This window comes from Rhinoraja longicauda, chromosome 2 (genome assembly GCF_053455715.1).
Source record: "Rhinoraja longicauda isolate Sanriku21f chromosome 2, sRhiLon1.1, whole genome shotgun sequence".
In the NCBI taxonomy this organism is placed as follows: domain Eukaryota; kingdom Metazoa; phylum Chordata; class Chondrichthyes; order Rajiformes; family Arhynchobatidae; genus Rhinoraja; species Rhinoraja longicauda.
Genome location: NC_135954.1, coordinates 60264263 through 60286910, shown reverse-complemented (window position 1 = coordinate 60286910; position 22648 = coordinate 60264263). Strand labels below are relative to the sequence as shown.

General features: G+C 40.9%; 1 protein-coding gene across 1 annotated transcript in view; it reads left to right on the top strand.

Moving 5' to 3' along the window:
• mrpl3 (mitochondrial ribosomal protein L3) overlaps nucleotides 1-6621 on the top strand; it is a 47031-nt gene extending 40410 nt beyond the window's left edge. The window contains exon 10 of the mRNA XM_078428148.1: nucleotides 5011-6621. Within this exon, the coding sequence (XP_078284274.1) occupies nucleotides 5011-5160 (150 nt within the window). The 3' untranslated portion in view covers nucleotides 5161-6621. The remainder of the gene's footprint in view (nucleotides 1-5010) is intronic.
• Nucleotides 6622-22648: the final 16027 nt, after the last annotated feature.

The window sequence follows — 22648 nt, the reverse complement described above, 5'->3', positions numbered from 1 at the left end:
TATAAACAAGAATTGATGGGGAAATCTGCTAGGTTTTGACAGCTGGTCTTTTAGGAACTAAATTCTGTTGTGCTAAAGATCACTTTTATTGTTTTAAAAGCAAGATAAATTGAAAGGGAGTATAAAATTTTAAATTATTTCTTGCCAATGTATGCACTGCATTTAATGCAATATCCTGCCAGTTATAAGCCCTGTAATGTGGATTTTTAAATTATTATATAATCAACATTATAAAACTAATAACTTTAGAGGTAGTCTGCTCCTTCCATTGTTTCTGCTTGGGTTCTGTGTACTCCTGACAAAAGGCCTTGAGGTTCTCAACATTATTCTTAAAACCTCTTTTCATTCCAACCAATCAAAGGCTAGCAATTCACATAAGTGGGTGAGGATGTTGTACACTTGTGAGGAGGCTTTTCTCTGCTCATCAAAAACTCTCTTACCATGATAAAGTTATATGTGGGCAGTTTGTTTTGAGAATCTAAGGTTGGGCATCTGAATAATATGGCCCGCCCATTGGAGCAGTGTGCAATTAGAGCTTCGGTGTTGGAGATTTTTATTTCAGAGAGGACATTGATGTTGCTTTGCTTATCCAGCTGGTAGATTTGGAGAATTTTACAGAGGCTGCATTGATGTTGCCTCTCCACTGCTTTGAGATATGTGCTACAGGTTGTTCATGTCTCAATAGAATACAGGTTGTTCATGTCTCAATAGAATACAACTTTTTGCTGGGTTTGATGTCTTGATCTTCAAAGGATTTATTCTGACTAGCAGAGGCTGCTCACTTACTGAAAGCAATGGTGAATTTCATCATTGATGCCTGATTTCACTGAGCTACTGAGTGAAAGCAAGTGGTTTACATTTTCTAAGAAAAAACAAAATCGGAGAAACTGCAGATGATGGAAATTTGAAACAAGGCTGGAAATGCTGAGCAAGTCAGACAGCTCCTGTTAGAGGACCAGAGGACATGGGTTCAAGGTGAAGGGGAAAAGATTTAATAGAAATCCGAGGGGGTAACTTTTTCACACAAAGGGTGGTGGGGTGTATGGAACAAGTTGCCAGAGGAAGTGGTTGATGCTGGGGCTATCCCATCGTTTAAGAAACAGTTAAACATGGATAGGACAGCTTTGGAGGGATATGGGTCAAGCACAGGCAGGTGGGCCGAGTGTAGCTGGGACATTGTTGGCCGTTGTGGGCAAGTTGGGCCTGTTTCTACACTGTATGACTCAATGACTCTAGAAGTAAAACAGAGTTAAAGTTTCGTATTGAAGACCTATCCTCACATTTGATGCTGTTTGATCTGCTGAGTGTTTCCAGTATTTTCTGCTTTTGTTTTATACTTTCCCAGGATCGTCTTGTGGATCTTTATTGTTGGGGTTAATGTGCACATGGGGGCAGGTTGCATTGTGGATATTACATGCAAAACCCATTCTCTTAAACCCTTCTGTGCAAAAGCTGACCATGATTTGGAGTTTAACTAGCATTGTCTTAGCGTGAAGCTTATTAGGAGTGAGGTACAGAATTGCAGTGAGATTTCTAAATGTTGGGGCAATATTCCCAAAGATAAAATCTTAGCATGCATTCTAAAAAAACAGTGCAATTCTGATAACCTGTGCCATTTGTCCAGAAAATACATTAGCTTCATTAATTATGTTTTTTTTAACTCCATCGAGTACAGGCCCAGTGCCTATGTATAAAATATATAAAATATATAAAAATACCCTTTAATAAAATCTGACAATGTGCACTTTAACCACATGTGATTTTTTTCTATTACAAATCTCAAATTGTGGAGTACAGAGGCAAATAAATAAATGATGGGTCTTTGTCCCAAACATTATGGAGGGCACTGTAGATTGCTGGGAGGAGATTGCTGAGGTTCTGACAGATACTCTTGCATCTTGGTTAGCAATGGGTGAGGTTCCAGGGGAAATTTCCCCTTCGTAAATCCATGCTGGCTCAGAATGATCCTGTTACTGCTCTCCAAATGCTCTGCAATTTCGTCTTTTATAATTGACTCCAGCATCTTCCCCACCACTGATGTCAGACTAAGTGGTCTATAATTTCCTGTTTTTTCTCTCCCTCCTTTCTTAAAAAGTGGGATAACATTACCTACCCTCCAATCCACAGGAACTGATCCTGAATCTATAGAACATAGGAAAATGATCACCAATGCGTCCACAATTTCTAGAGCCACCTCTTGAAATACCCTGGGATGCAGACCATCAGGCCCTGGGGATTATCAGCCTTCAGTCCCATCAGTCTACCCAACACCATTTCCTGCCCAATGTGAATCTCCTTCAGTTCCTCTGTCACCCTAGGATCTCTGGCCACTAGAACATCTGGGAGGTTGTTTGTATCTTCCTTAGTGAAGACAGATCCAAAGTACCGGTTCAACTCGTCTGCCATTTCCTTGTTCCCCATAATAAATTCCCCTGCTTCTGACTTCAAGGGACCCACATTTGCCTTGACTAATTTTTTTCTCTTCACATACCTAAAAAAGCTTTTACTATTCTCCTTTATATTATTGGCTAGCTTACCGTCATACCTCATCATTTCTCCCCGTATTGCCTTTTTAGTTATCTTGATGTTCCAATTAATACACCTTCAACCTTTAAGGTCAAGATTATCCCAATGTCCAGCCTTGATTTCTTCACTCTTAATTTTCACACTGGGCGGTAGACCTCAATCTAAATTTGACCCAACTCTGCTGCAAAGTTGATTCATTGCTTATATCTGGTGATGTAACTCACCCGATCAAATTCTGAACCTTAATTCCTCTTGGCTTCCTTAGCTCTATTTACATGTTTCAGAAATGTACAAAAAATGTACAAGTATGTACCTCCATTTCCCAAGAGAGGGGATTCTTAATAGGTAATCATCTTGAGCTCCTAAATTTCAAAACATGGGTTTGAATTGCCAAGCAACATGATTATGATTCACACCCCCACCACTATCGCCCTGCAACAATGTTCTTATCACAGAAAAAAACAGTTTAAAAAATAGTTTGGAAACTGTTCAATAATAGAAAAGTCTTTTAGCAAAAATAAACTTTCTCAATTCACCAATGTGTATTCAGTATCTACATTAATACTTATTAATTGTGCATTTACACTATTGTTACAACAAACTGGCATGTGGCAGAATGGCAATAAGGTGAAAGTGTGGAAAAAAAATTCATCTCCCTTATGTTGCCATCAATAATAAGGTGGCATAAGTGTCGCTGGATAAAATGTGCACTTTGTGTTTAAATTACCACATCAAAGGTTTTTATAGGTATTGGGTTTCCAGAGTTCAATTAGCAAGATCTTTAGAATTGTCGGATTTTGGAATTTTCACGCATTTGTTGTGAAAAAATATCCTTGCCAACGATGTCTAATAACTGTTGATGTAGTCCATTCAGATCTATTGATGGATTGCTAAATTACTTGTTTACCAGGCCTCTTGCCTTTGGTTTTAGACAATGACGACAAGAAATCGTGCTGGAAGAACAATAAACATGAGTGAAGTACATATTTTGCATCAGATGCTGAGATGGTACAATGAAATAATTTTTTATTTGGAATTATGTCAATTGAAAGTTGGGATCCTCCATATTAGGACTACATCAGCACTTAATGTCTTCATAAAAGATCTTAAGCATTTATAATGTTTGCCCAGGCAGACAAGTTCACCTACAATGCAAAATGAAATTATAGCATATATTGGAAATCTAAAATAAAATTAAGAAAATTTAGCTAGCATAGAAAATAGGTGCAGGAGGAGGCCATTTGGCCCTTCGAGACAACACCGCCATTCATTGTGATCATGGCTGATCATCCACAATCAGTAACCCGTTGCCTGCCTTCTCCCCACATCCCTTGAGCTCTCTCTATCTAACTCTCTTTTTAATTCATCCAGTGAATTGGCCTCCACCGCCTTCTGTGGCAGAGAATTCCACAAATTCACAACTCTCTGGGTGAAAAAGTTTTTTCTCATCTCAGTTTTAAATGGCCTTCCCTTTATTCTTTGACTATGGCCCCTGGTTCTGGACTCCCCCAACATTGGGAACATTTTCCTGGATCTAGTTGTATACGTTTCTACAAGATCCCCTCTCATCCTTCTGTTCCAATGAATACAAGCCCAGTCTTTCCAATCTTTCCACATATGACAGTCCCGCCATCCTCGTGAACCTATGCTGCATTGCCTCAATAGCAAGGATGTCCTTCCTCAAATTAGGAGACCAAACTGCACACAATACACCAGATGTGGTCTCACCAGGACCCTGTACAACTGCAGAAGGTCCTCTTTAATCCTATACTTAAATCCTCTCATTGAAGGCCAACATGCCATTAGCTTTCTTCACTGCCTGCTGTACCTGCATGTTTATTTTCAGTGACTGGTGTACAAGGACACCCAGGTCTCGTTGCACTTCCCTTTTTCCTAATCTGACACCATTGAGATAATAATCTGCTTCCTTGATCTTGCCGTCAAAGTGGATAACCTCACATTTATTTACATTATACTGCATCTGCCATGCATCTGCCCACTCACTCAACCTGTCCAAATCATCCTGCAACCTCCTAGCATCTTCTTCGCAGTTCACACTGCCACCCAGCTTTGTGTCATCTGTAAATTTACTAGTGTTACTTTTAATTCCATCATCTAAATCATTAATATATATTGCAAATAGTTGCGGCACCAGCACCAAGCCTTGCGGCACTCCACTCGCCACTGCCTGCCATTCTAACAGGGACCCGTTTATTCCTACTCTTTGTTTCCTGTCTGCCAACCAATTCTCTATCCATGTCAATACCCTACCGTCAATACCATGTGCTCTAATTTTGCCCACTAATCTCCTGTGTGAGACCTTATCAAAGGCTTTTTGAAAGTAACATGGTAAACGTTTCTCGAAGTTAATGTTCCATGGGAGTGAGTTTTATTGTTGGTTTGAAATTATGTTTCTTTGTTACATTAGTTCATTGTGACTGATAAAAATTCATGCTGTTTTTACAATGTTTTGTTTTATACCAGGTCATTGATACCATGTTACCTAACCGCCAAGAAGAAAATAAGAATCCACCATTTCCAACTTACTTTGCTGATGAAAGCGAGGAGCTGCCAGAAGACCTGTTTGATGATGACATGTTCCAATTCACTGAGCCCTCTGTCAGTGTTGCCTAATGTTTGAGATGCACAATGTGTCAAGTCTCTTGTCTCGCACATCCCAGCTGAATCTTTCATCCAGAGCTTGTGTTTTCTTAATATCTTGGCTTGTGCCATTTGATGTATTCAGTGGAAGCTGAAGCAAAATTTAAAACAACATATCAGTGAAGAGTCGCTGTAAATTGAAAATACAAGAAGGAAAAGATACAATTTGTTGTGTAATCTTGACGTCTGAAGTTACCTTATGGACACAGAATATTCCTTTAAGAGATTAATTTACTGCATAATACTGCTGGGAGGCATTATGAAAAGAAAGATAATTGTGCACGGCAGTAAAATTTATTGCAACCCTGCAATGGCCTGCAGAATTCCCAACATTTTCTAGGTTGATTCAATAAATGCATCTGATTATTGATTAAAATAGAGAGAATGGTTGCGGGGGGAGTGTATTCAGCATAAAGTATACATGAAATAAAAACATGTTTTTTTACCAAGTCATTTCTTCTAGGCATCTTAATTTGGGTTGTTTAAGTTACTTTACAATGACTGTGTTATGATAATGCTTTGTTGCTGGAGAGATCTAGGGTTCATAACTGGTTTTGGTTGAGTTTGCTAAATTAGAAAGGGAAGTGGTGTTAAAATTACAATTGGCTTCAGCGGCACTGAATTTACACAGAACCACCACATTTAATCCATGTGTACCAGCAAAGCTATTGTTGTTTTTACTAAATGTGTCATTAGTTCTGCAAAAATCCTAAGCACGTTTCAATAAACACATGCTACTTAAATGGCATCTTTTAAAAGAACAAAAATGTCTCAGGATATATTTAGATAAAAGAGGCTGAGAGGCTGAGTGGTTAAGGATATGAATTCCACATTGTCAGCCTTGACAACTGAAGACAACGCTGCCAGCAGTGAATTGATTAACAATGGACAAGAGCTCAGAATAAGAAGTGAGCAGGTATCTCAAAATTGTTGAACTGGAGAAGATTACAAAGAAAGCGAGGACAGAGATCGCAGGATCTTGAAAAGAAGTATAAGAATTTAAAAATTTTGTTCCCGCTGGAATCCACTGGAGGTCGCCCAGCATGCAGGTCATGGGTGAATGGAACCTTGTGAGAGTTGGAGCACAAGAAGTAGTTTCCTTTGATCATGTATGTAGAAAAGAACAAGGAAGTCTGGCATGAGGTCGGGCATTGGTCACGTATTTTCCTAAATAACAAAAATTTGGATAATACAGCAAATGGTTTTGTCAGACAAAACATGTTCCATGAAAATCACCTATTTGTTTCCATTTCAACATAGTTAAAGATTTATATTCAATATGCATTGATGTGTCAGATAAAGTTCTGCATAGTTTTAGACTCATCTGGAAATACCATTTCAATTTAAATTAAGAAATTGTTCAAAACTTTGCATTATCACATTAGGTTGTATTTGGCTTTATCCTCCCTGTAATCAATTTACACTGTAAATTATCCGAGCTTTTTCAAGTTGATTAAAATATCATGAATTTGTATTTCTACTGAGCTTGTATTGAAGGCATTTTTTTTTTAAAATGCTGCCTTGTGGTTATGTTTGGTCTTATGTTGTGGTCTTACCTGAGTAACAGGCTGCCTCTAATACTGAAAGACCATCCAATTTACCTTGGTATTGTTACCCAGCCATTAATGTGGAAATAGCCAATGACCAGAGCAGAACCGGATCAATGAACTGAACAATATGGTTAAAGGAGGAGAGGAGAGTTTTACTGTGATCTACCGTGTGATGTTCAATGCTCAGTTCAGAAATGTGGCTAAATAAACACTTGCCTTTTTCCTGAATGGGTGCAATGTGCTCAAGAAGCAGTACACCGTCCTAAACAGGAATACACTTAATCAGTGTTACTGTTATAAAGTCATATGGCTAGACAGCATGGAAACAGGCCCTTCAGCCTGTCAGTCTGAAGAAGGGTCTCGACCCGAAATGTCACTCATTCCTTCTCTCCAGAGATGCTGCTTGTCCTGCTGATTTATTCCAGCTTTTTGTGTCTACCTTCAGCACAACTTGATTATGCTGACCAAGTTGGCACCCTGGGCCAGTTCAATGTGACTGCATTTGGCCTAGTCTTCTAAACCCTCCTCATCTGTATATCTGTCCAAATGTCTTCTGAAAGTCCTAATTGTATCTGCTTCTGTAGCTTTTTCTGACAATTGGTTCCAGATACAGACTATTTTCTCAGTGGAAAAAGTACTTTCTTGAGTCCCCTTTTAAATCTCTCCCTTCTCACCTTAAGTCTGCCCTCTAGTTTTAGAATTCTTGGAGGTTCGGCATGTCAGAGAGGATTCTTTTGAACCTCTACAGGTGTACACTAGAGAGCATATTGACTGGTTGCATCATGGCCTGCTTCGGGCAATTAGAACGCCCAGGAGCAAAAAAGACTGCAAAAAGTTGTGAACACTGCCCAGTCCATCACCGACTCTCACCTCCCCACCATTGAAGGGATTTATCGGAGTCGCTGCCTCAAAAAGGCAGCCAGCATCATCAGAGACCCACACCATCCTGGCACACAAGCATTTCACCCCTGCCATTGGGAAGAAGGTACAGGAGCCTTCCTCAGGATTAGCTTCTTCCCTACAGCCATCAGCATATTAAACACTACAACTGTTGTTTGTTTTTTGAGTATGTGTGTGTGTGCATATACATGGATATGTGTGTATATATATATAAATATATCTATATAATCTATATATATCTATATCAATCTATATGTATATTATATGTATAATGTACATTATGCATATATATATTTATTTATTATAATATATGTATCGTATATTACATATATTTATATTATATATATATGATGTGTATATTATATATATAATATTTAATACATAATATATATAATTAATATGACTAAAACTCCCATCTGGTTTGTTCCGTATGTTTGTGCTGTTATTTCTTTGTGCGGTTGTTTCTTTGTGCGGTAGTTTCTTTGTGCATTCACAGTGTGACAATTTTAGGACCACCTTACTCACCTTTGTTCTGGGGACAACTTCATCCAAGTTTCATTCAAATTGGACTTATATTTTTAAAGTTAGAGAGATTTTAAAGTTTAAAAATTACTTTATTAAACTGATGCTTGCCATGTTCAGCGTATGACGACATAATGGGATCCCGCTCGAGTAACAGCCAATGAGGGGGGGGGGGGGTGGGAATGCTGACCGCCGGGGGCAGGACCCGCCAGAGTGACGGGATTGTCGGCCAATCAGGGTGGGGGGGCTAACTTTAATAAATGTGCTCCCACCCTGCCGGGAGGACTGGCACCTGTCCCTCACCCACTCATCCGCTCTCCCCCCCCCCCCCCCCCGCATGGAGGACCGGCACCCCTCCCTCACCCACTCCCCCCACCGAGAGGACGTGCTGTGTTTTTGACGTCAGTCCGCGAGTGCACAGGTGGGGCATGTCCATCTATTACAGATGCTCCATGACTTAGGAGGTGAGGCGGGGATTGAGTGGGGGGGAGGGGAGGGGGGATAAGGAGAGCTAAGCAGGGATAGAGTGGGAGAGGAGAGGGTGCTGGACCAATGCAGGAGAGGTTTGGGCCCAACGAGTCCACTTGGTCTATTTCATTTTTTAAAAAGCCGTTTAATTTAAACAGACAACGCTTTATTTTTTAAACAGATTTAAACTTTTTAAAGATCGCCATTTTTATTTACATTTCTTTCACCTTTAAAAAAAGCGTTTAATTTAAAGAAATGACGTTTTATTTAAAAGAAAGATTTATTTCTTTTTTTTTAAACTCCACTTTCATTTACATTTTATTCATTAAAAAAAAAAGTTGATTTAAACAAAAAATTTTAAACGTTTAATTTAATTAAAAAACACTCGGCGACTCATTGGTCCGGGTACCACGTGGTTGGTCGCCGGCTCTTCATGCTCCAAGCACCCTGGTTGTCCGTCGGGACCTCTTCATCGCGAAAAGGCCTCATTTTTTACAGATAAAACGGGATTTTCCAACATCACAATGGAACCCAATGAAGAATGGGCCCAACGGGCCCACTTGGTCTAGTATATATATTACTCAAACTCTCATCTTGTATACTTGTGGGTGTGTTTGTTTATTTGTGCTTATATTTGTTTTCGAAATACAGCCAAAACGGTACACCATAGCGCGACAATTTTAGGCCCACCTTACTCACCATTCCCCCGCGGTGACAATAAATCAAGTTTCGTTACTTTTTAAAAATAATTGATTCAGCAAAGGTCAGGAGTGCAGCAGCAGCAGCAGCAAGGATGAACGTTGGCTGAAATTAAGTGAGTGAATTGCAGGTAAAAGTCCGTTTAAAAAAGAGCGCCAAAGGGATGCTAGCAGGCATTCAGTGAAGCGCATTCCTCCAAGTTCATCAGAGGAAGGCAGGATAGGAGTGTGTGCAGGGATTGGCTGAGCAATTAAATTAGAAGTTTGGTAAATTGGCCAATTAGTCAATTCAGTGACCGATATAAACAAGGCTTGCACAAGGGGTGCGGCCCTGTCGAGGGAGGTGCCCTGTGAGAAAAGTGCGAGTCTTTGGCTGTGAGTCTCGGCGAGGAGGCTGAGGTGAGGAGGATACACTTGTTTTTGAGCCTGATTTGTTTTTTGGAAATCTCTGCCTCAGAAGGCAGTGGAGGCCAATTCTCTGAATGCTTTCAAGAGAGAGCTAGATAGAGCTCTTAAGGATAGCGAAGTCAGGGGATATGGGGAGAAGGCAGGAACGGGCTACTGATTGAGAATGATCAGCCATGTTCACATTGAATGGTGGTGCTGGCTCGAAGGGCCGAATGGCCTCCTGCACCTATTGTCTATCAATAAACTTTAATAAATGCGTTTCCCCCCACGCCGGGAGGACCGACGCCCACACCGGCATGCCCCGCACCTGACCTTCCTCCCATGGTGCAGTGCGGCGGCAGAGGGTCCAACAAGATGGCCGTCGCTGCCATTTGCCGCCGAGCTGCTGGAGACATTTTAGGTCCACGGCTCGCTCTGGCAGCAGCGCTAGCTGCACGGGGCTGAGGTGAGTGGCTCCCTCCCCTTCCGTGTCCCCTCGCGCCCGGCAACGGCCCCGTGTCCCCTCGTGCCCGGTCCAACGGCGCCCGGCAACGGGTCCATGGGTCGTCAGTTGGGGGAGGGTTGCCAGGCCTGCAGGAGAGGTTTGCACCCAACGGTGGTTGCTGCGCCCGCAGGAGAGTTTTGGATCAGTTGGGGGAGGGTTGTCGGGCCCACAGGAGAGGTTTGGGAGTATGTGTGTATATATACACACTGAACTTTTTTTCTCATTGTTTGCAGTGTACTATATTTACGTATTCTGTTGTGCTCCAGCAAGTAAGAATTTCATTGTTCTATCTGGGACACATGACAATAAAACACTCTTGACTCTCTTGATTTCCTTACCAACGGACCACAATCAGTGAGGATAGGTGACAAATCATCCTCTATGATAATCCTTAACACTGGTGCCCCGCAAGGATGCATCCTCAGCCTCCTTCATGACTCCTGATACACCCACAAATGTGCAGCCAAATACAAATCCAACTCAAATGCATCTACTTCCTTAGAAGGCTTTGGAAGTTTGGCTTTGGAACAACTCTCTCGAACCTCTACAGGTGCACTGTAAAACCATCTTATGGGGATGCATCACAGTGTGGTTTGGAAACAGCTTCATCCAAGAATGCAAAAAATTGCAGAGAATTGTGGACACAGCCCAGACCATCACGCAAACAGACCTCCCGTCCATTGACTCCATCTACACTTCACACTTCCTTTGCAAAGCCACCAGCATAGTCAAGGATTAGTTTTACCCCCATCACTCCCTTTTCTCCTCGCTCCCATCGGGGAAGTGGTGCAGAAATGTGAAAACGCATACCTCCAGATTTAGGGACAGTTTCTTCCCAGCTGTTATCAGGCAACTGAACCATCCTCCCACGTAGAGAGCAGACTTGATCTACCACCTGCCTCATTGGCGACCCTTGGACTATTTTTAAAACGGATTTTACTGTAATTTATCTTGCACTAAACATTATTCCTTTTGTCCTATATCTGTACACTGTGGATGGTTTGATTGTAATCACATACAGTCTTTCCACTGACTGGACAGCACTCAACAAAAAAAAAGCTTTTGACTCTACCTCAGTATACGTGACAATTATAAACTAAACTAAACTTCTACGGTGGTTGCACATGTCAAGCCTCTGCTCGTATCCGGCCTTTACTCAGCCCTAGTTTATGAAGCATTGCAGTTGGATGCTTTGGTTAAAAGTGGGGTTGTGTAGAGGGAATTGGGGACTATCCCTTGTCAATCATTTGTCTACTGCCCACCTGTGCCTCTCAGTCAGAAGATTTGGGTTTCAGTTCCACTTGAGATGAATGCGGAAATGTGGACAGATGCTCCAACACAATGCTGAAGGCGTGTTACATTACTGTTGCCACATGTTTTTGATGAGAAGCTAAAGTGAAGCTCTATTTACACACTCATCAAGGAAGAAATAGATGTGGTAGGGGTTTAAGTTGTCCAGGAGGCATTCAATCAGCATTTAGATCATGTTGCTACAGACACATTCACTGCTTTGTCCTTTGCATGTTGACAAAAAGGTGGGGAGGCTAACTTGACATAAGGGAAGTTAGTCAAGCCCACCTGCTGTGTACTTTGCCTTTCTCTGCTTCCTTGAATAACTTGCATTTGCCATTTTCCAATCTGGTGATATCTTCCCAGAGTAGGGAATTCTAGAAAAAAAAAATCAGAATTTAGTAAGAAAGTATCTCAAAGATGTTAGTTCCACAGAGCAGCAGTCAGTAATGCAGTGGAATGTCAGCCTAGTGTTTGATACTTTGGACAAGACTTAAATCAACAAAAATCTGACAGAATCGAGTACAGTCGGTCCATGTTAATAACTGATCGACTACAGTCTCACAGAGTTATGACACTGTTGCACTACAATGCTGAGAAGTATCTTCTGTACTCTATATCTTCCTTTTTGCTCTATCTGTTGTTCTTTAGTTTGAAATTATTATTTTTATATATAGTATTACAGGATCTGATTGGATAGCATGCCAAAAATAGCATTTCACTGTACTTCTGTACATGTGACAATAATAAACCAAAACCTTGAAAATATGACATTGAATATTTTAGTTGATAGAAAGTTATTTTACTTGACAGAAAGGTGAATGATGTTAATTGACATGGCATTTCCAGTTGCACAGCATAAATGCAACTTTTTATTTGGGGTGTATGTGCTTCAGCTGATGCCTCCCATCCATTAAAGTGACAAGAGGTTGTCAGTTACAGAAATGGAAAACCCTATTCATTGTGTTTAGTCAGTACTCCATGGAATTTCACAAGGTAATAATGTGAAAAATGCCATTTTTATTGTCAAAGACTGATGTTGTGAACAGTGAAAATACAACCTGCTACCATAATTATAGTGTGTTTTAAACATGCCATTGATGACGTCACTGTCACATAGGCTGCACCAACTACAGATGGAATTGGAAAAGGATATTGAACAAACTGTTGAATCCCATTTTGGCTTTGACTCCTTGTCTAATTTCTAAGGATCGCTTTACTATGGTTTTTCCAGGGCTCAAACTGGATTTTGTGGTTGTGAAGGTGACAAAACTATAGATGTTAACAATTACAACATTCTAAAAATGACAGCAAATAAGAGATTTCTGCAGTACCCAAAATAAAGGCAGAAATGTGGGAAACACTCAGCAGGTCAGGCAGCCTTCATGGAAAGTTGACCTAGTTAACATTGCAGGTCAAGGAGAAAAGAGAAAGCTGCACTGTAAGGAGTTTGTACGTTCTCCCCGTGACCTGCGTGGGTTTACTCCGAGATCTTCGGTTTCCTCCCACACTCCAAAGACGTACAGGTATGTAGGTTAATTGGCTGGGTAAATGTAAAAATTGTCCCCAGTGGGTGTAGGATAGTGTTAATGTACGGGGATCACTGGGCGGCACGGACTTGGAGGGCCGAAAAGGCCTGTTTCCGGCTGTATGTATATGATATGATATGATATGAAGCATTTGCAAGAATCTTTAGCCAGAAATGCTGAATGAATGATCCGTGATCTCATTACAGATTTGGTTTAAACATGGACAACAACGGTGAACTTCAAAGGTGAAGTGAGAGTATCTGCCTTGATATCAAGGTGGTATTTATTCAAATATGGCATCAAGGAGTCCTGGCTAAATTGGAGTCAATGGGAATTGAGGGGGTGGGTGGGAGGGAGGAAAGGGAGGGGAACTTCCACTGGTGGAATTGTACCTAGCACAAAGGAAGATGGATATGGTGTTGGAGGTCATTCATGTTAGCGATAGTCCATCTCTGCAGGAGTACTTCAGGGTAGTGTCCTAATTCCAACCATCTTCAGCTGCTTCATCAATGACAGATTTTAAATGTAAGGTCAGAAGTCGGGAAGCTCACTGATAACTGCACAATGTGCAGCACCATTTGTGATTCATCAGATAATGATGCAGTCCACAACCCAATGCAGCAAGTCCCGGACAATATCTGGGTCTGGGCTGATAGGTGGTAATAATATTCATGCCACACCAGTAACAGATAATGAACATCCAACAAGAGAAAATCGAGCTGTCACCCTCTGACATTCAATGGCATTCAATTGTCCTCACTGCATTGCCCACTATCAATATCCTGGAGGTTACCATTGACCATAAACTGAAAATGAATAGCAATATGCATAATATGTCTCTAAGAACAGTTCAGAGGCGAAGAATCCTGTAGCAAGTTCGTCATTTCCCAAATCCACGAAGGCTCAAGGCATCATCTGCAAGGCTCGTCAGAAGTATGATGGAATGCTTGTCTGAATTTCCTGTGGGGTTTCTAACCCCCAACCAAGCTGGTTTTAACCCTCCATAAAAGCAATCGCAAACCCCATTTGCTGGATATTGCTGCTGGTCCTGCTGCGTTGTAACCCGCTTACAAATTTCACGTTCCATCTGCTCTGGAAATGGTCCCAGTGCCTCGTGAATCTAAAGCTCTTGGCATAGCTATGCATTTATTCGCTTTATCCTGCTAGTTGTGTACTATTTGCACCTGGCACTGAAAATAATCCTGAGATTACCATCATCAAAGTCCTGCTTTTACCTTCTTTCCTAGCTCACTAAATCTGCTTAAAAGACCTAAATCCCTTTTTTGATTGATTGAAAGATAAAGCATGATAAAGATAAAGCCCTTTGGTCCACTATGTCCATGCCAACAACAATCACACTAGTATTATGATATCCGGCTTTTGCACCCACACCCTATAAACTAAGGGCAATGTTATTTTCCAGAGGCTATAAACCCACGTGACCACACAAACACCACACGAGTCTCTGGCGCTGTGAGGCAGCATCTCTACCAGCTGCACATTGTGCTGCCCCCTTTTCCACCTTTATCTTTGGTACTGATGTTATCTCAATTTCTGGTTCTTCAATGCCCCTTTCAGGATGCTCTGTGGTCTTTCAGTGACATCCTTGGCCTTGATACCAGGGAGGCTAATTTCATTCTGGAGTCACGTCCACTGCCTCAGAGACTCTCCGGCTACTATTGAATGCCCTGTTATTAATGTTCTTTCACCATTCTTGCCCTCTTGTACAGTGAAACTCCTCATGGTATGCCTTCCCCCACCCCCCCCCCCCCCCCACCCCCACCCCCACCACCCCCCCCCCCCATTTGGCTCTGTCTGCACTCGTCTGAGGAACGACACCTACCAACGAATACCAACAAAGACGAGTATTTGTTACAATATTTTGGTTTCTAGTTTAATCTCTTTTACGTTTCTTAAAATGTCAGTTAAAATTGGTTGGCTGATTTGTTGTCCATAAGAATTCTCTATTATGATTAAATGTTCAGCTGGCTGAAAGCTAAGGGGGGCAAGAACCAAGAGTCTTTAAACTGACATCTGACAACTGAAGTATGGAAAGGTGAAATTCTCAACCTTGCTGCAGATCTTGGGTTTAAAGTAGGCATTAAAAAAGTTAGCAACAGAAAATTATAATAGAAGTGTAATTGGAATAAAATAATTCATCTCCCTAAAGTAATTCATCTCCCGAAACCTAAACTAACCACACACATTATCATTCACTAACAACAAGCTACTGATGAGCTTTGCTGATATTTATATGATCACCACAGAATTACTACACTAACCATCAATCCATCAACAAAATACGTTGTGGCAGACAGCAACAAACTAGAGAAAAGATGCTAATTAATTGAAAAACAATTGGAATAACAGCAACAGGTGCATGAATTAATAAATACTGGAGTAGTAATTGCCAAGGAATTAAAATTCTATTAAACCTGTTCCATCTGTGCCTGGAACCCCAATCCCACCACACCTACAATTATAATGTTTAAAAGACATTTGGACAGTTACACAGATAGAAAAGTTTGAGGGATATGGACCAAATGCTGGTAGATGGCCCTAACACAGATAGACATCATTGTCTGCCTGGACAAGTTGGGCAGAAAAGTCTGTTTCTGTGCTGTATGACTCCTATCCAACACATTGCAATTGCAATGATTGTGAAACGGTCAATTTTCATCTTTATCATTTCAATGGCAATGTTTGGAGGATATGTATGTATAAGTAACAATGCTACTGATTTTTGGAAAGAAGTGAGAGTTCTTTACAACTGCAAAACATCTCTACCGTGCACTGTAGATGGAATCTCCGGAACAGACCATATTGCGGAGTTATGGCAACAGCATTATAGTACTTTATTCAACTGTGTCCAAAGTGATTTGTATAGGGTGGACAATATTGAGAGTAATGATTCAATGGTGATAATGTCACATGAGGTGTACCAAGCTATAAACAAGCTGTCTGACAACAAAGCAAGTGGTTTAGATCATATTTCTGTTAAACATCTTAAATATGCCAGTATGAGGATAGCTCCTCTCCTTGCTATTTGTTTTACTGCCTTTATGATTCATGGTTTGTTACTGCCAGTCATTAAGGACAAAGCTGGTAAAGTGGGCAGCCTAGATAATCACAGGCCCATAGCTTTAGCCAGCATACTGTCAAAAGTCCTCGAAAGAATTCCGCTGGATAGATTAAATGAGTTTGTTAACTCCACAGATAACCAGTTTGGTTTTAAAGCTAAACATGGCACTGACTTGTGTATATATGCCTTAAAGGAAATTGTAAACAAATATAGAGGTAAAAACTCATCAGTTATTGTGTGCTTTATTGATGCTTCTAAAGCCTTTGATCATGTTAATCATAGAAAGTTGTTTGTTAAATTGATTCAAAGGGGGTGCCCAAATACATTGTGAGAATTCTGGCTTACTGGTATGCCCACCAGACTATGCAAGTAAAATGGGGCAATAGGGTCTCAGCCATATTTGGGGTTAGCAATGGTGTCAGACAAGGGGGAATTTTGTCCCCAGTTCTTTTTAATCACTATATTGATGATCTGTCCAAGCAATTGAAAGCCTGTAATACTGGGTGCATGATTGGTAATACTCTCGTGAACCATATTATGTATGCAGATGATCTTGTGGTCCTTAGTCCATCTTGCCCTGGTCTCCAGCAGCTCCTTACTATCTGTTCTGTGTGTGGTGTGGAACATGATATCAAATATAATGCTCATAATGTTATTATGATCTGTAGAACCAAAGAGGATAAACGTCTAAAATTTCCTGATTTTAAATTGTCTGATAATAATCTTAGTGTCTGTAATAAGGTCAAATATCTTGGACATTTTATTACAGAACAAATGACAGATGATGAGGATATTTATAGGCAACACCGCATGATGTATACACAAGCAAACATTCTCTTACGCAAGTTTAGAGCGTGTACAGATGGAGTGAAGATGTCTCTGCTCAGAGCATATTGTATACCAGTCCATACTGCACACTTGTGATCAAACTACAGAAAAGTAAGCTCACAGAGACTTCAAGTAGCTTATAATGCTACTTGAGAATATTACTTAAGAGACTTAGATGGCATAGTGCAAGTGAAATGTTTGTGGCTGCAGGAGTCAATACTTTACAAACTGTCTTAAGAAATCTTATGTATAAATTTATTTGCCGGATTAATGACTCTGAAAATTAAATCATCTTGGCCTTATCAAACGTAAGGTTTAGCACTACACACTACCAATCCCAGCTGAGGAGACATTGGTATTGTTGTCTCGTAGGACACTGATTTTTTTAATTCTTGGTTTTAAATCATGTATTGTGCTTTTGTATGTAATTTATTGTGCTTTTGTATGTAATTTATTCTTTTGTATGTAATTTATTCTATGTAATGTCTTGTCTTTATCGGGACCCTGGGTCTGTAATAAAGTAAATTATGAATTGAAAACCATAAACTGAGAGTTGCTGGCAGTAAATCCCTGTTCCTCCACATCGTGTGTTGTTTTGCAACTCCCTCGTCTATAATTAGCAGAAATCTGTAAATTAACAGGAACTGTGATGTTGAAGGACTGTTCTCATGGTGTGGATTGATTGCATGATTTTTTCCAGTGGAAATTGCATATCTTGTGCCATTTATTTTGTTTGGTATACTTTCTATGGTAGTTCTGCAAAATTTATCCCCCCAAAAAATCAAACGGTTCATTTATTCCTTGTTCCCTGGTGCCTTGCCAAGTATTATTTTCCTAGTTATTTAGGTGATTTTCAGTTGGGTGGTTTGGCATATTCAGTAAACACACAGACACAATGCAAACGTTATTTGTGGCAGCACAATGGGCTGAAACCTCTATTGTTTGCCCATGCTTTTTAAGCTTTTGGAGAACTTGAAGATGAAGAGTCCTTGCTGTTAATGGGAATCTATATTGTCTTCAATGATTAAGGCACACCTATATGGGGAGGCGTATGAATGAGCAGCAGTGATATTCATCGGTATACAATTCGCATGGTACATTTAAGAATGCCTACATACTGAAGAAATTGGGCCTTGAATGCGTGTTTGCCTACTGGAAGAGTGAAACCTACTTGAGCATTAATGAAAAGCTGTATCCTTACCTCAGCTGCTCCCAAGTGTATTACCTGTACCCACCTTTGACATGTCATTTGAAACCAAATCTCCCCAAAAGTGACCTTGAACTGGAGACCAACTGGAGACCAACTGGAGACCAATGTCAGGCCTCATCATGGCAAGCAATGCCAAATACAAGTTCATGCTTCCCGTGAGAGTCTGATAGGAACGTGCATCTGTAGCATGTAATTCCCCATTTATCCAAAAACTCCTCAGATCGGAGCAGGGAAGTGATAGCACGGTTTAAACTAAAGGAAACCGCATAAACAAATAAAGACTGATGGAAATGAGCAGAGTGAGAAATGCTCCAATGTTTATCACGTTTAAAGATAAAGACAAAGAACAAAAACTGTTCACGATCATGACTAATTGACCCAAATGCCCCATTCATCATTTCTATAAATACTTGATTTCTTTAGTTTAGTTTAGTTTATTATTGTCACATGTACCGAGGAACAGTGAAAGGCTTTTGTTTACATGCTATCCAGTCAAAGAAAAGACTGTGCATGAATAAAATCAAGACATCCACAGTACACAGTTAGGATAAAGGGTATAACATCTTGTGCAAGTACCCTTGAATGTGAATGACTGAACTTCCACAGTCCCCTGCGATAGATATTTCCAAAAATAAAAACTTGAAAGTACACATTGCCTTATCCTGAGAATATAGCCCAAGTTCTTGCTATCTGTTACATGAATTTCTTAAAGAATTTTGTCAGCATCCCTAAGACCAGAGAAATTGAGATGCTTGGAAATAAAAATAAAATTGACCATTTCTAGAAGCAAAATATAAGCAGGCTATTCCTAGGTGAATCATGCTTTGTGCCTGCAACAAAGTGCAAATAAATCTCTTCCATTTACCCATTTTTAACTCAATTCCCTTGACTGTGTCAACTGACAATGATCCATATGTCCTGAGCATTTTAAATAATCCATGAATAGCTTTACAGAAGACAATTCTTCCTGTTGTAAAATGTTTTCATATTGAACTTCACTAAACTGTAGCAATAACTGAGGAAGTCCATCCCACGCCTCAGGCATGATTCATTGCTTCTGCTCCCTGCTTAAAGTTCTGTCAGCATATGGAATTATTGGAGAATCAATAGACTGCAAATGTTGGAACCTGGAGCAAAAAAGGCCATTTGCTGGTATTGCACTTGTGAAGTATTCCTATAGAGCCTTTCAAAGGGTGCTTTGCCGCAAGATAAATAGTTAACGTGTAATCACTGTGGCAACCAAGGAAACTGGATAGGTAACTTCAATCCAAAAAGGGCGACACAGTGGTGCAGCAGCAGAGCTGCTGCTTTACAGCGCCAGAGACCTAGATTTGATCCTTACTAAGGGGGCTGACTACAGATATATGGAGTTTGTACGTTCTCCCTGTGACCATGTGTTTTGTTCTGGGTGCTCCGGTTTCCTCCCACACTCAAAAGATGTTCAGATTTGTAGGTTAATTGGCTTTGGTAAAAAAAATTGTAAATTGTCCCTGGTGTGTAGGATAGTGCTAGGGTACGGAGTGATCGCTGGTCGGCATGGACTTGGTGGGCCGAAGGGCCTGTTTCCACGCTGTAGCTCTAAGGTAAAGTGAAGTAGCTCCACAAACACCAATGTGGTCATGGCCAGATAATCAGTTTTAGTGATATGTTAAGAAATACATATTAGCTTCGACACTTTTTTGTTCTTCAGAATGATACTGTGGGATGTTTTTCATTTCCCCAGGTTTAACAGATGGGACCTCAGTTAAATATTGCATGCAGTAGACACCACCCATGTTACTATAGGCCAACATCTTCAGCACCATGTAAGGATTACAGGGTCAGTTTTTTTTTGCCAAATCCCTGGAGTGAGTCTTGAATTTAGAAACATGATTCAGAGACAAGAATGTGACTAATTGAGTCCCAGCTGAGACTGACAAGCAAGGTTGGCCTCAAGAGCCAGTTCATGCTTGATCTATTGTCGGAGCTACATTGTTTCACCAGAGTTACCTATGGGCAGCAAGCACAGAAATGAATGACAGAGGGATGAATGGGATTGGTATGAGTAAAGAGGTTTTGTACAGTTTCATAGTCCACAGAGGATAAAATAATCACAAGTGCATATGTGAATACAGTGTTGGGCTAAAGTTATGGGACTAACGTGGATGGATGGAGTTAATCAGTAGAACAGCTATGATCTGACTGGTTGGTGGAACCGGTTTAAGAGATTGACCCACTAGAAGCACCCATATAGCATCTATAAAGAACCTAAATATTTCACCATGAGCATTCTCAAAAAAATGACACCAAATCTCAAAGAAATGTTGTAATTGTAATTGATTTTATTAGCCAAGTGTGAAAACAAAACAAGTATGTAAATCATACGAGGAATTTGATTTTCCATATAATTATACCAAAAAAGCAACAAAACGCACAACCACATAAAAATTTAACATAAACATCCATCACAGCAGCTCCTCAACATTCCTCACTGTAATGGAAGGCAATAAAGTCTTCATAGTGTCCTACAGCACAGAAAGAGGCCCTTCGGCCCATCGTGTCCGCGCCGCCCGTTACCAAACACAGTCTAATTTTAATCCCATTTTCCTGCATTTGGACCGTAGCCCTGAATGTTGTAGCATTTCAAGTGCCCATCCAAATGCCTCTTAAACGCTGTGAGTGTTCCCGCCTCCACCACCACCCCAGGCAGTGAGTTCCAGACTCCAACCACCCTCTGGGTGAAAAAGTTATTTCTCACATCCCCCCGAAACCTCCCTCCCCTTACCCTGTATCTATATCCCCTCATTGTTGAACCTTCCACCAGTGGAAGAAGTTTCCCGCCATCTACCTTATCTATGCCCCTCATGATCTTGTACACCTCGATCATGTCCCCTCTCAGCCTTCTTTGCTCCAGGGAAAACAACCCCAGTCTGCCCAGTCTCTCCTCATAGCCGAGGCTCTTCATCCCTGGCAGCATCCTGGTGAATCTCCTCTGCACCCTCTCCAAAGCTATCACATCCTTTCTATAATGTGGTGACCAGAACTGTACATGTGGTGATCTTTCCTCTTTTTTCTCCCATGGTCGGGGGAGTCGAACCATCTGCAGTCGGGGCGATTGGAGCTTTTGCAGCCAGCAATTGAAGCTTCCACGTAGGGGCAATTGAAGCTCCCGTGATCGGGGCGGTCGAAGCTCCTGCGGTTGGAGTTAACCAGGGACCACGAGGCTCACGATGTTAAGGTCCGCCTGCTACTGCAGTTGGAGCTTCCGAGGTCGATCCCTGGCAAAGGGACCGCCAGCTCCGAGATGTTAAATCCGCAGGCTCCCGCGATTGGAGCCCCCAAGGTTGATCCCCAGCAAGAGGCCACCAGCTCCACGATGTTAGGCCGCAGTGCGGACGGAGATACGATAAGGGAAAAGTCGCATATCCGTAGAGGAAAAAGATTTTTAAAATTTCCCTCACCCCCCCCCCCCCCCCCCCCCCCCCCCTTCCCCTCCATCCCCCACATAATACAAAACTAAAAATACACTAAAACAACATTTAACTACAGCCTAAAAAACAACAAAGAGAGAAAGGGTCCAGACAGACTGTAGGCGAGACAGCCATTGTACGGAGCCACCCGTATCACAACAAACGTGAGAATCTATGCTATTAGCTGATATTGTCAATTAGAGATATTGTGTTTTGTTGTAGTAGAGATGGTTTCTTTTGTTGTTTTGGCTAATATAAAATGAATGCTTATTTTAGTGGAAAGCAGTAAGATGGATGCTTGTGGCAGAAATGTTATCCTTGGGAACAGAATGTGTTTGTCCCTTTACGAATGATAAGGAGTGTACAGAAGAGATGGGGCTATTGTCCTCTCCCACTACTCTGTCTGACTGTGAGTGCTGTGTATTGAAACAGTAAAGCAAGGTCATGCAGCTGCGAGATTGCTCCTCTATAGAGATAAAGAAAGTTTCTTTCTTAATAACAACTCCTTATATGGGTGCGTGTGAAAGTAGGAAACGTTTTTAATCCACTCTAGGTAAATTGATGCGTTTCTCTAAAAGCATGTGACTTATATTAATGGTTTGGTTTCTGAGCATGTGACCGGTATCAATGATTTTGTTTTCTCTGTAACCATGGGAATTGTATTAGATTTGTAATTGGTCCTTGATTTCTTTTTGTCACACCTCCCTTTTTCTGTATAAAAAGTAAACAATCGTGGAGAAGTTGTTCTTCCCCTCCCCTGAGTTAAGATCTTTTCAGACACTAGTATTGTGTCTGGAGATCCTCACGGGAAGAACTCCATGGTGGAATAAATCTGATGTGCTAATCCAGCATTACATGTGATTATTCAGACTGAAGGTAAAGAACTTGATTTAACAAACGTCCAAAGACTTGAGAAAGGGGAAGATTTTAAGGCATATTTAAAGTCGGAGAGAGACTCTACTCATGTTATTCTGTGTTAGATTTGATAACCTGATTTACAGATTTCCCAATTATTTCAATTGACAAAATGTAAGTAAAAATGA